At 37.6% G+C, this 13,378-nt stretch overlaps 2 protein-coding genes across 3 annotated transcripts in view; one reads left to right on the top strand and one right to left on the bottom strand.

The window, feature by feature from the left end:
* Positions 1 to 9,418, bottom strand: part of LOC117287797 (telomerase protein component 1-like) — a 35,593-nt gene extending 26,175 nt beyond the window's left edge. The window contains exons 1-12 of the mRNA XM_033768316.1: positions 9,332 to 9,418; positions 8,015 to 8,729; positions 6,601 to 6,735; positions 5,567 to 5,728; positions 5,281 to 5,377; positions 4,441 to 4,723; positions 3,981 to 4,138; positions 3,011 to 3,217; positions 2,368 to 2,509; positions 1,632 to 1,806; positions 934 to 1,086; positions 347 to 588 (exon numbers count right to left, since the gene is read on the bottom strand). Coding sequence (XP_033624207.1) covers positions 347 to 588; positions 934 to 1,086; positions 1,632 to 1,806; positions 2,368 to 2,509; positions 3,011 to 3,217; positions 3,981 to 4,138; positions 4,441 to 4,723; positions 5,281 to 5,377; positions 5,567 to 5,728; positions 6,601 to 6,735; positions 8,015 to 8,716 — 2,456 coding nt within the window. The 5' untranslated portion in view covers positions 8,717 to 8,729; positions 9,332 to 9,418. The remainder of the gene's footprint in view (positions 1 to 346; positions 589 to 933; positions 1,087 to 1,631; positions 1,807 to 2,367; positions 2,510 to 3,010; positions 3,218 to 3,980; positions 4,139 to 4,440; positions 4,724 to 5,280; positions 5,378 to 5,566; positions 5,729 to 6,600; positions 6,736 to 8,014; positions 8,730 to 9,331) is intronic.
* Positions 9,419 to 9,493: 75 nt separating this feature from the next.
* LOC117287798 lies at positions 9,494 to 13,067 on the top strand. 2 transcript variants are annotated; one of them, XM_033768318.1, is made up of 3 exons: positions 9,494 to 9,576; positions 11,777 to 12,056; positions 12,513 to 13,067. In XM_033768318.1, the coding sequence occupies exons 1-3, from the start codon at positions 9,510 to 9,512 to the stop codon at positions 12,865 to 12,867; spliced, it is 702 nt and encodes a 233-aa protein (XP_033624209.1). In that variant the 5' UTR covers positions 9,494 to 9,509; the 3' UTR covers positions 12,868 to 13,067. The 2 variants fall into 2 exon arrangements, with proteins under 2 accessions (XP_033624209.1, XP_033624208.1); XM_033768317.1 differs by lacking the exon at positions 9,494 to 9,576 and adding an exon at positions 10,023 to 10,103.
* Positions 13,068 to 13,378: the final 311 nt, after the last annotated feature.

Below are 13,378 nucleotides of genomic sequence, written 5' to 3'. Positions count from 1 at the left end.
AATTATGGTAAGGTATCTTTAAAGAACACAAGCATTGTGACCAGCCAGGTCGGTATTCCAACCCACACTCTGTGAATAACAGAACTTGAACACTGTGCAATGTGCATTAGACCATTCAGTCTCCAGTTGTTCTGGCGATCATAGTCGGTTTGGATAAATCATCTTTATAAAATTCCTTGCGATTTTACAAAGAGAAATAAACAGATTCTAATATTCATAAGTTATGCTCGGTGTTTTCCGAGTCCAGCTGGAATAACTTAAAGGCATAATATTGGGATGGGATTCGTTACGGTTCTGGCATAATAACATCAGTGTATAAGTCCTACGTGACGACTAACATTCTTACCTTCTATAATGGTATTTATCAAAATCCAAGCGAACAAACAGAAGGTTTGGATTGACAACCTGTCTGTACTTGACAACAAAATTTTCCAGTTCTTCCCATCCTGTCCCTTCCTCGGTGTAATCTTGTCCTAGGATGATTAAGTTATCGATGTGGATGCGATCACGAAGAGCATCATAGAGAGATGTCATGCTCAGTTTGCTCGGTGGAGCAGTATAGTAGTTGACGTCATCCCCATCTACAGCCTGAAATTTTTATAAAATGCATGAATCTCAAAATTTACTCACGTGGAAGTTATTTCTCCAATTTTCAATCTAAAACAATACTTTAAACTGTTCAAAGTGTTCACAAATTATGCAGGTTTTAAGCAATAGAAACAATACCTTTGCAAGCTGGGTAGAGCGATACTTACTGTTGTCCATTATCAAGATTCAGTATTTTTCTTTTTAATCTAGCTTTATTTTTGTACACAGAGCTTAGAGGCTGTTTTGCGACAATACTGCCCTTGATAAGTTCCTTTATTGTTTTTATTATTTATAATTACAAAATTCTGAAAGTAGCATAGAAACACCAACTCTTGTTTGATTTACCTGAGCATATGCCACAACACTCTTGATATTATCTAAGATGGTACCCTTCTCCAGTTCAATGACCCTCTGGTTATTGACCCCATAAGCAGTCAGCAGACAATCTTCGCAGGAATGCTTACACATCAATCCTAGAAGAATGGCCATTTCTCTCAACTGTAAAAAACAAAACAAAATCAAATATTCTCGTTACACACAGGAACTGAAGAAAATCTCACTTTATTTGTGACAAAAGGCCGGAAATCAAAGTGTCTGTAATGCGCTGTGCATAATGCATAATCCAAAATCCTATAAAATGAAGAAAATCGGCAAGCAATGTACACAATTTTTACGGATAATGAAGTAAGCACAATGGATACATGGAATTGTGTATTGCTTGGTATGTACATGTACTGTTATGTTTACGCGTTGCTATAACGCATTGCCAGTGCATTTTTATTGCCATAAAATGCATTGTCAAAATTTCTGTAAAGACATAATGAGCAAGTGTTTCCTAAACCGCTCAATGCAGAGTAAAGGCCATGTCAGAATCAGTGACTGTGGCTTGATCGTCACGTAAACAGGCAGTGAAACTTATAGTCCCCATAGCAACAGTTGCAGCCATAGCCACATCCGCCAAACATACTGGCAATTTGGCTCAATCAAGATTTGTAGGTGGTCAATATTGGACACACTTTGAAAAGAAGGCAGAATTTACAAACCTTTTCCCAGTAAGAGGAGCCAGTCCAGCCAAAGGTGTCCATCTTGGGTCCAACATCACAGTAGATATAAGTCTTCCCACGGATTGGCTTGACATTGTGACGTGTGGAGATCTTTACTGCTGTATCCAAGGCCTTACGATACCGAGACAGCAACTCTTGTGTATATTTGATTTCCCTAAAAAAGGAATCCATTTCAATCTGTTAGTATTTGGTTGGCGGTAACACCATGTGTTCATCTACTTGCCAGGTAGAGTTTGTTCTTTAGCAAACTGTCTTGCTATATATTCTACTACCACAGAGTAGATTGTTCTAAAAAAGAACTGTACTGCTATTTAACTACTACCTGGGTGGAAGTAGAAAATCGGCTGAGGTTATTTTATTAAAATAATGACAGTGTCTCATTAGTTTGGAGCTTGTGTGGCTCAAATTAAGTGAGAAGGGACACTAAGTTTCATATTAGGCAGCCTTTGTTTTTCAGGACGCATTACGCCTTTGGCTATGAACACCTATTCACAGCTACAGATGTCTTGATCAGCCGTTTTAAACCTGACTTAAACAGTCATGTGACCTCCTTTTAACCAATAGGACTGCTTAATCAAACTGTGGTATATGAGTTATCGGACATAGTTCGTAAATTCTCAACTGAGTTTCATGTTAGTAATCGATTAACCTTATATCAATGATGCATACCAAAGCAACATACCTTAAAGAGGCAAAAAACATTTGCCGTACTTACTTTGGCTTTCCTACTTTTCGCTTTCCTTGTCCTGCACTTTGGCGTCCACCCCTTCCTCGAGCACGACCTCGACCACGCCCTTGCTGGCCACCACGGCCACGCCCTCTACCAACATCCACACTTGGCTCTGCCGGAGTTTCAACTTTGCACAAACAAAGAAAACATCATTCATGATAATTTGGTTTTGTCAGCTGTTTCATGTCAATGGATATAAATTCAGCAGTTTATTAGACAAATGATGAAAACAAAAGTAGGCATTTATAAGGCACTTTTCAACATTGTGTAAAAAGCGCCTCACACTATTAACACAGCCTGTTCATGCAGCACTAGCAGCTCAATTGAGGTTGATAATTATTCACAACAAATCTGTACCCTCACATGCACTATGATGTCCTGGGTGATGAGAAGCAAGAGTCAAGTGTTTTGCCCAAGAACACATGCGTGTTTACTTGACAAGGATTTTAACCCACACTCTGATAACTCAGCCATTAGAACTTGATTTTCCAGACCACTCCACCACGACGAGCAATGAATTGATACCCATGAATTCAGCCAACTATCTCAACCAATGCACATTATTAGAAAGATACTTCGAAAACAGTTTCAAACAGTGATCCCAGACACTCAAGTAATCAACACTTACTTCCTTCAGATTGTTTCAGATTTAGTTCCATAGTGTCCAGTACGTCGTACGCTGAGAAGAAGCGTAATGGAAACTGCTTGCTGTTAATCACCGTTTGCTCATCGGTAAGTTTACGGATAATCCATGCCTGGTACTTGGGCCCGACACCGGCCACCGTCATGTTACGCAAGTTTCTCAGCATGGCCATAAACGGAAGCTTCTTATGATCTGTATTGTATAAGTTCAGAAAGATCCCAACAATAAGAAGAATAATAATGGACATTTGTAAAGCGCCATATCAGTTATATAGAAATACACTCCTGAAAAAGAACTTTGCTAATAATGGTACTTTAAGGAACTGGACACTATTGGTAATTACTCAAATAATTGTTAGCATTAAAAAATTACTTGGTAACGAGCAATGGAGAGCTGTTGATAGTACAAAACATTGTGAGAAACTGCTCCTCTGAGGTAACATAGTTTTTGAGAACGAAGTAATTTCTCACTCAAATAATAACAGACCTTGGCTGAAGCCTTTTATTATGCATCCAAAGCACACAAAGTAATGCAACAAGGGTGTTCTTCTTTCATTATTCTCTTGCAACTGCGATGTCCAGTTGAGCCCAAACTTTCACAGGTTTGTTATTTTATGCATGTTGGGATACACCAAGTGAGAAGACTGGTCTTTGACAATTACCAAAGGTGTCCAATGCCTCTATGATTTTATTTTGTTTTATTTTTATTATTTTGAGTTTATTTTGATTTTGTTCTAGGCGTCATAAGTTTACACTCATTGTTTCTTATACTGTTATATTTCTTTAGTACGGTAATATTGTATCTTGTACTGTTAGTTGAAATCTTGGCCGAATAAATAATAATAATAATTTCAATAAACCAAACACAACAAAATCAAATCACAGAAAAAAATGGATGTTGAATGAAACAAAACGAACAAAAGGAATTCTTAAGAGTTTAAATAAACTTGTCTGACCTATAAGTTGCTCCCAAGTAGCGGCTTTGTTTCCTGTTTGCGATATCTGTGTTTCCCAGGTCTCTGGTGTTGGAAGTCTCATTCTCTTGCCAGCACGGTCTGGGTCCCAAGTACCTGGGAGGCGTGTCTTGTAGAAAGACTCCAGATCTTCTGGGTACCTGATTATTACCAAAGAAAGAGGGTCAAAACACTTCCCCCAAAAAACACAAACAAAAAACAGACATTGAGGCATTGCATGGTGTATGTTTCAAACTATCAAGCCCCAGTGTTTTTCAGCGGAGAAAGACAGTAAATTTTCAGATTTGTCATGCGCTTTTGATTACTTTTGTGTACAGGGTGTTGGAATGTAAATCTCAAATTATTTACAAATCATTATAATTATCTAAGATAGTTTCCTTAAGGTAAACCTAAATCTGACTTATTGAAGAAGAAAATGAAGAAAATATGAAGTGATTCTAACTTTTTGCCAACGAGGCCCATAACACTCTCTACTGGTTCCATGATGTGTAGCTTCCTAATGAGCTGCTTAAGAGTGTAATGATCACATAGATCAACATCATCATCGCTATCAGCATGGATGTCATCTTCAGCTTCTTCCTTCTTAGCTCCACCCGCCTCATCCTCACTCCCTCCTTCCTCACCATCCCCGTCTCCGTCTGCCTCCTCATCATTCTCCTGTGGTGGTTTCTTCTTTTTGATGTATTTCTTCTTAGATGCCTTCTTTTTTGTCTTGTTGTATTTGCCTGTGAGATGAGATTTAGGATTTTAAACTTTGCATGTTGGAAATATAACTAGAGAGGTTTGCGGTAACACTATGTGAAAATCTCTTTGGAGTAGTGTTGGATCTGAAAAGAACCGGTGCTTAATAACTCAACGTTTCAATCAGCACGCTCTGATCAACTTCAGGAGAATGCTGAGTAACCTTTAGAGGTGCACTGTTTTTACTTTGTTTCATAACCACAACTGATCAGCAAGGTTTGTATGGTGTGAGTGGATGGGAGGTAATCAAGATTATATACAAGAGATATTTAAAGTTGTTTAGAGTTGTTTCCCTATATTCTTAATCAAAATGGTTTTTTTTTAAAAGGTTCTTTAAACCCTAAAGCACTCAAAATAGGCTTTTTAAAGTGAAAAAAAAAAATAAAAAAACATTCCTTCCCCGTTCCTCCCTGATAAACGGCATCCCCATTTTCTCCTGGTAACCGGCCTCCCTCTTTACAAACATAGATCATAATTTGAATTTGGTTTGACACAGATGAATCAAACTGGGACCAAGCTTTCTTGGATTCTTTTCTCTTACCCAACTGATAAGTGTCAAAGTCAGGAAACTTTGCAACCATCACTTTACGAAGAGCAGAAGGCAGCGACTTATAGCTCAGGTTTTTGTCGTGGAATGTCTGCGGAGAAAACAAATTAAAAATAATTTGTTAGCAATATCACAAACTGTAGTAATTGTTATGCACATCCAGAGTTTCCCGAGAAGGCATTGGATAAAAACAACCTCTCGCTCAACTGACTGACTGATGCAAGAATTTTGCCACTGAAAGCATCCCATGTGGTAAAAAATTTGGTAAATTCAAGCTTACAAGATATAAGTCAGCTACAGATGCCCAGTCAGACGGGAGAACGATGGACTTCTGGAAGTATTTCTTCATGTAAGGTCGACATTCACGATGATTGGCAGCCAGGGCCAGCAGAAAGTTGGCAGCAGTTCGGATGTTTAATTCACGTCGAGTATACAAAGCAACCTGCAAGGAGAAGTATGGAGGGAATAAGGGTTAACTTTAGGATGAAGAAATGAACAAATATGATTTGGTTTCTCTCTCTCTTTCCTAATGGAAAGAGATGCAATTTTAGGATGGTCGGGTTGGCTTTTTCTTATCGTGTCCATACACACTAGATATTGTGTTTCAGCCAGAACTGAACACAGCTCCTAGCAATATCATTGTACTCTGCAGGGTCCTCAGTTTTGCATTCTTGTTCCAGTAGGGGGCATTTCAGGAGGTGCTCCATAGTTTGTGGCTATGCTCACATAAATGCAGGTTGGCTTCCACCTCTAGGACCCCTGTGCAAATCCTGCAGGGGGAATTATGTGGATTGGGTTTTCAGTCCCTACCACCTGACTGCATGTTTTCCACCACATCTAAAACTGACACTTCCTTTTATGTTTTCTCCAGTGTCCTTGCCTAGTACAGTGATTAAAAGTGTGCGTTGCCTTGGATCGGGTGAATTGGTCTATGAAAAGTATTTGAAACCGTTTGTTATAAAATGAATAAGTAAAATGTTTTACTCCACAAAATGGCCGACCGTGTTAGTTTGCAAAATAAAAGGAAAACCATGCATTTTCGAGGCATATTTTTGCAGATCATTATATTCTACTTTTAAACCATATTTCCAACCATATGCATTTTATAACAAACGGTTTCAAACACTTTTCATAGACCAACTCGACAGATCCGAGGCAACGTGGCCCTTTAAGTTCTCTTTTCTAAAAGTCCTTGGCAATAAGAGTAAATAACTAATGTTATCCCTCATAGTTTTTAGTTCTTCTACAGTAAAGATAAATAGTTCTTCTAATGAAGATATTCTCTTGAAGTCTGAGTAAACCCTTTGAACCAACCTTGAGGATGAATTCAGGATCTGACAGGATGACTGGGTTGGCTTCTTTAATCAGAGCTGTTCTTGTTGCATCCTTTCTTGACTCAAGATGGGGACTGTGAATCAATGCTGAGCTGATCATGTTTATAAAAGATCTCTAATCGTGAGAAGGAAAGGAAGAAACAACTTATTTACTTCATTGAATCATTAGAATAAAAGTGGAAAATGTTCAAATAGCCTAACGTTTGTCCATTTCAATCTAAAAAAGAGTTGGGCCTACATGCAGAACAAAATGCTTTAGGCCTAGGCCTATACATTTGAATGAAATAACATTCCAATACATTTTTTAAAATAGTTTGAAAATGTGAAATGAAAAAAACGATGGCGAAATTATGTAGAAAGATCTAGCCTTGTATTAATATTAGATTTGGAAGGGGTGGTTTGTATGAACTTTTTATGACATCAGAGACACAGTTCACTAACTTGAAGAAAATGTTGCTTAGCAAATTTTGTATTATACACTTTCAGGAGACACTTTTTGGGAGCCAGAGTTACAATATATATCCCTTGGTATTTTGGCTGGTAGTTTGTCTTTCGTCTGCTTAGCAAATCTAGATTCCGCTTTGGCTGTGGCTTAGGTTGTGTCTGGCTATGGCTTAGGTTGTGTCTGGCTATGGCTTAGGTTGTGTCTGGCTGTTTATAGCTCTGTACCAAATGTTTTAAAGTATTTGAAGGAGCCTAAGTCTTTCAGCTGAGCAGGGTCCAATTTCATAAAGTCTGTGCGCATTTAAATTTGCTCAGCACAGAAAAATTTTGCTCTAAGTTTACATAAATGCAACTGGTGCCCCACTCATTTAATGATTAACAAAGAAAGTTGTCAAGAAGTATTTTCTGCTTAAACGAAATAGGGCCATGCTGGTTTGAACGAAATAGGGCCATGTTGGTTTGAACAAGATAAGATGATTATTACACCATACATTGTAATCAAGTGTGTTGTAATGCATGCATCCATGGTGAATCATCAAGCACAGGGCCTGGCTAGTCTGTCACCCTGGACTTCATAGCCTGGCTATCACACTACATGAATTATAGCCTGGCTACAAGGATCATAGCCTGGCTGTCATACCATAATATGAATCAATGGCTGATGTAAGAGGTTGACATACAGCATCAAACTAGTGTACAAGAAATACATCATGGAGCAGAGCTTCTTGACAAATTATATTTATAACTTTGGTGGGGGTAAAAATCAAATTGTGAATGTTTAGATTTGTATTGGCAACATTGGTTATTAAATAAAAATAAACAAAAGTTTGGCTGATCAACATAAAAAGAAAAGAAAACATTATAGAGTTTTCAGCATGATCAGTCCTACTTATCAAATTTAAACAAGTGAAGAAAAAAATTGATACTTGAAGTTTTCTCCGAAGATTTACCTTCTTTGAGTTGATATCTTCTGATGAAATCATCAACGACAACAATTCAGGATTTACAGTTTCAAATGAAGTCTCGTCATCCTGTCCCCAAAACTGATCATCTCTCTCTTTGACATCAAAGTGAAAATCATAATCAGGAATTTCAAAGTTCCCCACCGTCTCATCAATAAGAACCTGTCTGTTCTCTGCAACAGCCTTCTTAGGGAGGTGAGAGGGTTGCTGAAACCCAGCTGGTTTCACTTGTCTTTGCTGGGAAGGCTTTATCAATGTATTAGTAACTGTAGGTTTCTTTAAGGAGCTAGAGCCTAGACTTGTCGACTGGTTGATGAGAGGAGACTTTGTGGAGAGGGTCGTTTTGTAAGAGCCTCCTTGGAGACTGCTGGTTTTAGACGTGCTGAGCAAAGAGGATGTGAGAGGTGTCAACTTGGATCCAAGAAGGAGGCGATTACTCTGAAGGCTGAGAGATTCTTGCTTCAGATTGAGCGAGACTGGCTTGAAGCTGGAGTAAGACCCCGTCGCATTCTTATCCTTGGAAGGGGCATACCTTGATCCAATCTCAGTAGATTTACTGCTCATTGACTGTAGGAGAGGATTAACTAATGAAGAAGAGAGCCTAGGGCCCGAGGTGAGGCTACCTATACCGCTCTGTCTTGATGACGTCAGAAGAGGGTTGTCTAAACGTGACTTGAGTTCAGTCTTCATGATGTCTCAATTCCTGAATGAAAGCACAATTAATAACATATAAATGCTGCTGTCTTGGGGGAAAATTTATATGTATATAAAATATCCCAATTCCTATAGCATCACTTTTTTATTCGTTATGAAATAAATAAGTATCTAATTTACTCAATTAAATTGGTAAAAATGAGTGATAAGTGGTGGCAGGATACAGATATCTTTACGGAAAAGTTTCCCTATGGCACCCACCACTTTTCATTTGATATTAAATAATATAGTATCTAATTTACCTCAATGAGATATCCCTTGGAAAAGTTTCCGTATGGCGCCACCACTTTTTCATTCGATATGAAAAAATATCAAATTCTAATTTACCTCAATGAGATATCCCTTTTTGTAAAAATGAGTGAAAAAGTGGTGGCGCCATACGGAAAGTTATCCTATCCCTTTTTGTAAAAATGAGTGAAAATGTGGTGGCGCCATAAATAAGGAAAGTTATCCAAAATGATTGAAGCCATTCATAATAATAATTTACGACCATCTCATCATTTTTAAAACAGACTATACACAACCGTCTTACCAAAGATCTTTACTCTTACATCATCTTTACATCATCTTACTTATCATCTTTACTCTTACCCTCAACTCAATTAGGACTGTGAAGTAGAAGGAAGTAAACAACTTCTCACAACCTGCTACGCTACGCCCCTCCTCTCTCTCTCTCTGGAGCTGGTACTTCCGACCCCGACTTATCTTATTTGTGTATGGTATTGGTAGTGGAGACAGTTTTTATTAGTAGGCTGACGATTGACCATGGATGTTATTCAACGTAGTTCAGAACATTCTAGTTTATCATCCCGATCTCAGCACCATACTTGGACGATGTAAACTGCTAACTTCTAATTTTGTCTTACTATTTATTGCAAACTATTGCACCATCACTTCCTTGGTTGCCCACATACCCTCCCTGGAACCAAAACACACAGTTACTACACTAGGAAATTCTATCGCACAAACAGCTATTTTAATGTGCAATAAATCACGGCGACAGAGCTTCCTAGTTAGGCTTGTTAAGATACGACGACTGTTGCAAAACTATAAACTATTTATATTTTGTTCTTTGTGTTCGTATCATTCAATACAAAATAAAAGACCAATGTGACTTATTTTGTCTTAATAGCATATTTCAATGTGTTTTTGAATTTATTAATTGTTACCAAACCCTCTTTTGCAAATCAAACCCTACTATTTTCATGCAACAGCCGTTACTAAAATTTAAGGTCTAAACTCCAAACGTAAAGTGTGGTAGTTTTGGTTCACCTTGGTATGGGTACCAAACTACTCATGTCTTTACACAAAACTTGGTGTAAAATTAAAAACTACAGGCAAAACAACAAAGCAAACTGCAAAGGTAAGCTATTTTCAACTTTTAATGAAAGAAAATTCAGGCATATTTCTATTGTGTAATCTTGTGAAAGAATTCTCCTGAATTACGCATTATAGAATAGGATTCAGAAATGCCGAAGTCAAAACGAAACAGAAAAGGTAAGTTTAATGGACGTCGTCGTCAGTGATTACACACTCACACTGCCATTCGCCATTGCCAACTCTCTCAACCAACCTCTGATCATCTCTGATGACCAGCCAATGTGTATACTCTGTGTGATAGCCTTGCTAAAGGCAGTCGAATTATTCACTCCGAAAAAGGACCGCCGCTGTATAAAAACCCACCCGTATACACTGTGCGTAAGTTTGTACCGCACGATACTTCAAGAAACTACAAGGCTCCCCTGTGACTGTGAGCCTGATCATTTATAGGATAACTTTCCGTATGGCGCCACCACCGTTTCACTCATTTTTACAAAAAGGGATATCTCATTGAGGTAAATTAGATACTATATTATTTCATATCGAATGAAAAAGTGGTGGCGCCATACGGAAACTTTTCCAATTTATATTATAGGGGTCTCACAATAGGGCCTCCTTATGTTTAATGCTATACGTTTTTCAAATCAATGTTGATGGGTGAAAGTTTCACGACCGTTAGCCAGCCAGAACTGAAGTTTACTGTGTACTGTACACCTAAAGCTTTCCCGAACCTACTCAATATACATTCATAATGCTTGCATTTCCTTTTTGTTGAGTGAAATTAAAAAACATCATCAAAAAAATACAATTTTCTGCCATGGCTGAAAAGTCTGCACTGTACTCCTCTTTCTGAATTTTTACTTGAATGGTTAATTAGGTTGTAAGACCGAGTTATTGGCACATACTGGGTCTGACTACAGTTATAGTTTGTACTGTAGCAGTTTAATTTATTTAACCAACTCATGAAATAATTTATCACTAACAACAAAACAAGGAATTAAATTAAAGGGTGATTGATATTCTGTGGGTTCGAATCCTATCAAAGCTAGTCACTGATTTCCCAATAATGAATAGAAATTATCAACTAGATGAATCACAATTTCTTGATTTGTGCAATTCATAATCACAGACGTTAAATAAAACCAATGTTTTTTTTTGTTTTTTTTTTTGGGGGGGGTCAACATAATAATACTTGTAAAACTATTTTACATTCTCTAGTCAAAGTTTAAATGGGGAAAAGAGCAGTACTAGTAAGATTAGACGAGAGGAATCAAACCAAACATGGCATACTGTAATTATTTTTATATTTTTATTTAAAACTATCATTAAAATAGTTAAACAAGCTGTGAGTGGGTTAATTCTGACCACCAGGGACATAAAAATTATTATATTTTACAAAAGAGGACAATAGGTGAACTTCCTGGTTGAGTGAAGGTTCTCAAAACCAATGGGAGCTGTTATGTTGCCAAAAAGTACAAACAAAAGAGCTACAATAGGATTTGAGGTTTCAGATTGAAGGTGTCGGCACACATGCTCTGGTGTGTGAATGTGAACCATACATTTTTGTTGTCACCTTTTATATTCGGAAAACAACAACAAATAGTGGTTTGTTTGAGTGACTCTGTCTTGTTTTTTGACGAAATTGGTGATATATTTATTCAAAGCTGGTATTACCTAAATTAAAATGGAAATAACATTTCCTTGTCCTTTTTTCAGGTCATAACGCTGGAGTCTTATGTTTTAGATATCAGATCAAAGTAACGCTTCCCACCATGGATTCTGCAGGGGACAAAACACCTACAGATGTTAGCACAGAAAAAGTATCTGCTGAAAACCCAACAAGTTCAGATATAGTCCAAAAATATCAGGAGATGTTTTCATCTAGGTACAGTGACGACGATCCATTCTTCAAACCCTATAAAACCAAAGGAATGGACCCCCCACCCATCATGGAAAATTACTTCATCAGACAACAAAAGAGAAGCTGGAATGACAGGTTTGTTGTTAACTAAGAGAGGTTTGTGGGTAACACCACCATGTGAATATCTCTTTTGAGTAGTGTTGGCTCTGAAAAGAACCAGTGGTTAACAACTGCTCAAAAGAGATATTAGTGGTGTTACAGCAATTCACATGATCTTAACCATGTATCCTTCTTAATTGCTAAGCAAATATGTCACAAAATAAATTTCTGGTGGTGATTTTGGCAACTTGTCTTACAATGAATCAAGCGCAGGTTGCATTATTATTTTCTTTGGATGAAGTAACTTTCCCAATGTTGTGTATTCAGACCACTGATGATCAAAGTCTAAATGCAATTTTGTGCAGTTTTTATAAGAATTGAGTTTTTTAACAAATTTGTTAACAATTTAAAGCATTAAGGATTTTAAGGATTAACTTGACCTTTTGAATTATCCTTGAGTGTATTTATAATTATTCTCTTTTGTTACCATAGTTACCAGGATCATAGAAATAACCAAGACAGAGGTTACGGTCCTTCAAAGAGGCCACAATACGATCATAGAGGTCAACATGGAGGTCATCATGGAGGTCACCATCGTGAGAGGGACGGTGGATGGGGTCAACAGGGTCGTAATCAACAATGGGGTAATTCTTCTCATAATCAAGACTGGAGACAGCGAGATAGACAAGGTCAAGGGTCACAACCCCAAAGAGGTCAACGAGAACGATACTCTGATGGTCGCCATGATAGATGGTCTAATGAGAGACCGAATGAAAGACAGCAGGACACTCAGCATCGGTCACAAGGCCGTAACTCCAGTCACAAAACACATGATGAATGGACTTGATTTCAGATTTATAGTCCAGCTGCTCAAGCACAAAAAGTTACTAAGCACAAAGTAATTATCCTTACTAGGATAAGGTTACCAGCCAAAATACCATTTCGCATGTTCCATTTATGACTGGTATACTATCATTTCTGCTTAGCAGAACATTGTTAACAATATTTCCTGCTTAAAGACACTGGCCACCTTTGGTTCGTGTCAAAGATCAGTCTGCTTAGCAGAACATTATTAAGCAATATTTCCTGCTTAAAGACAAAGGACACCTTTGGTAATTTTCGAAGATCTGTATTCTCACTTGGTGTATCTCAACATTATATATGCACAAACTAACAAACCTGTGAAAATTTGAACTCAATTGGTTGTTGAAGTTGTGAGATAATAATGGAAGAATAACACCCTTGTCACACGAAGTTGTGTGCTTTCAGATGCTTGATTTTGGGACCTTTTAATTCTAATTCTGAGTTCTCAAAATCAAGTTCAAATATTTAAGTAGCTCTATGAAATTGGACCTAAG

Source organism: Asterias rubens, chromosome 3, assembly GCF_902459465.1.
Source record: "Asterias rubens chromosome 3, eAstRub1.3, whole genome shotgun sequence".
In the NCBI taxonomy this organism is placed as follows: Eukaryota; Metazoa; Echinodermata; class Asteroidea; order Forcipulatida; family Asteriidae; genus Asterias; species Asterias rubens.
Note: the sequence above shows the minus strand (reverse complement) of the source record. Positions and strands in the feature narration are given on the sequence as shown.

What these genes read in the sequence shown, in the direction of transcription:
- LOC117287798 (XM_033768318.1), top strand. Translation starts at nt 9,510, where the DNA reads ATGTTATTCAACGTAGTTCAGAACATTCTAGTTTATCATCCCGATCTC. An exon ending in CAGCACCATACTTGGACGAT is followed by an intron (nt 9,577 to 11,776) that starts GTAAACTGCTAA and finishes TCCTTTTTTCAG; the next exon opens with GTCATAACGCTGGAGTCTTA. An exon ending in AAGAGAAGCTGGAATGACAG is followed by an intron (nt 12,057 to 12,512) that starts GTTTGTTGTTAA and finishes TTGTTACCATAG; the next exon opens with TTACCAGGATCATAGAAATA.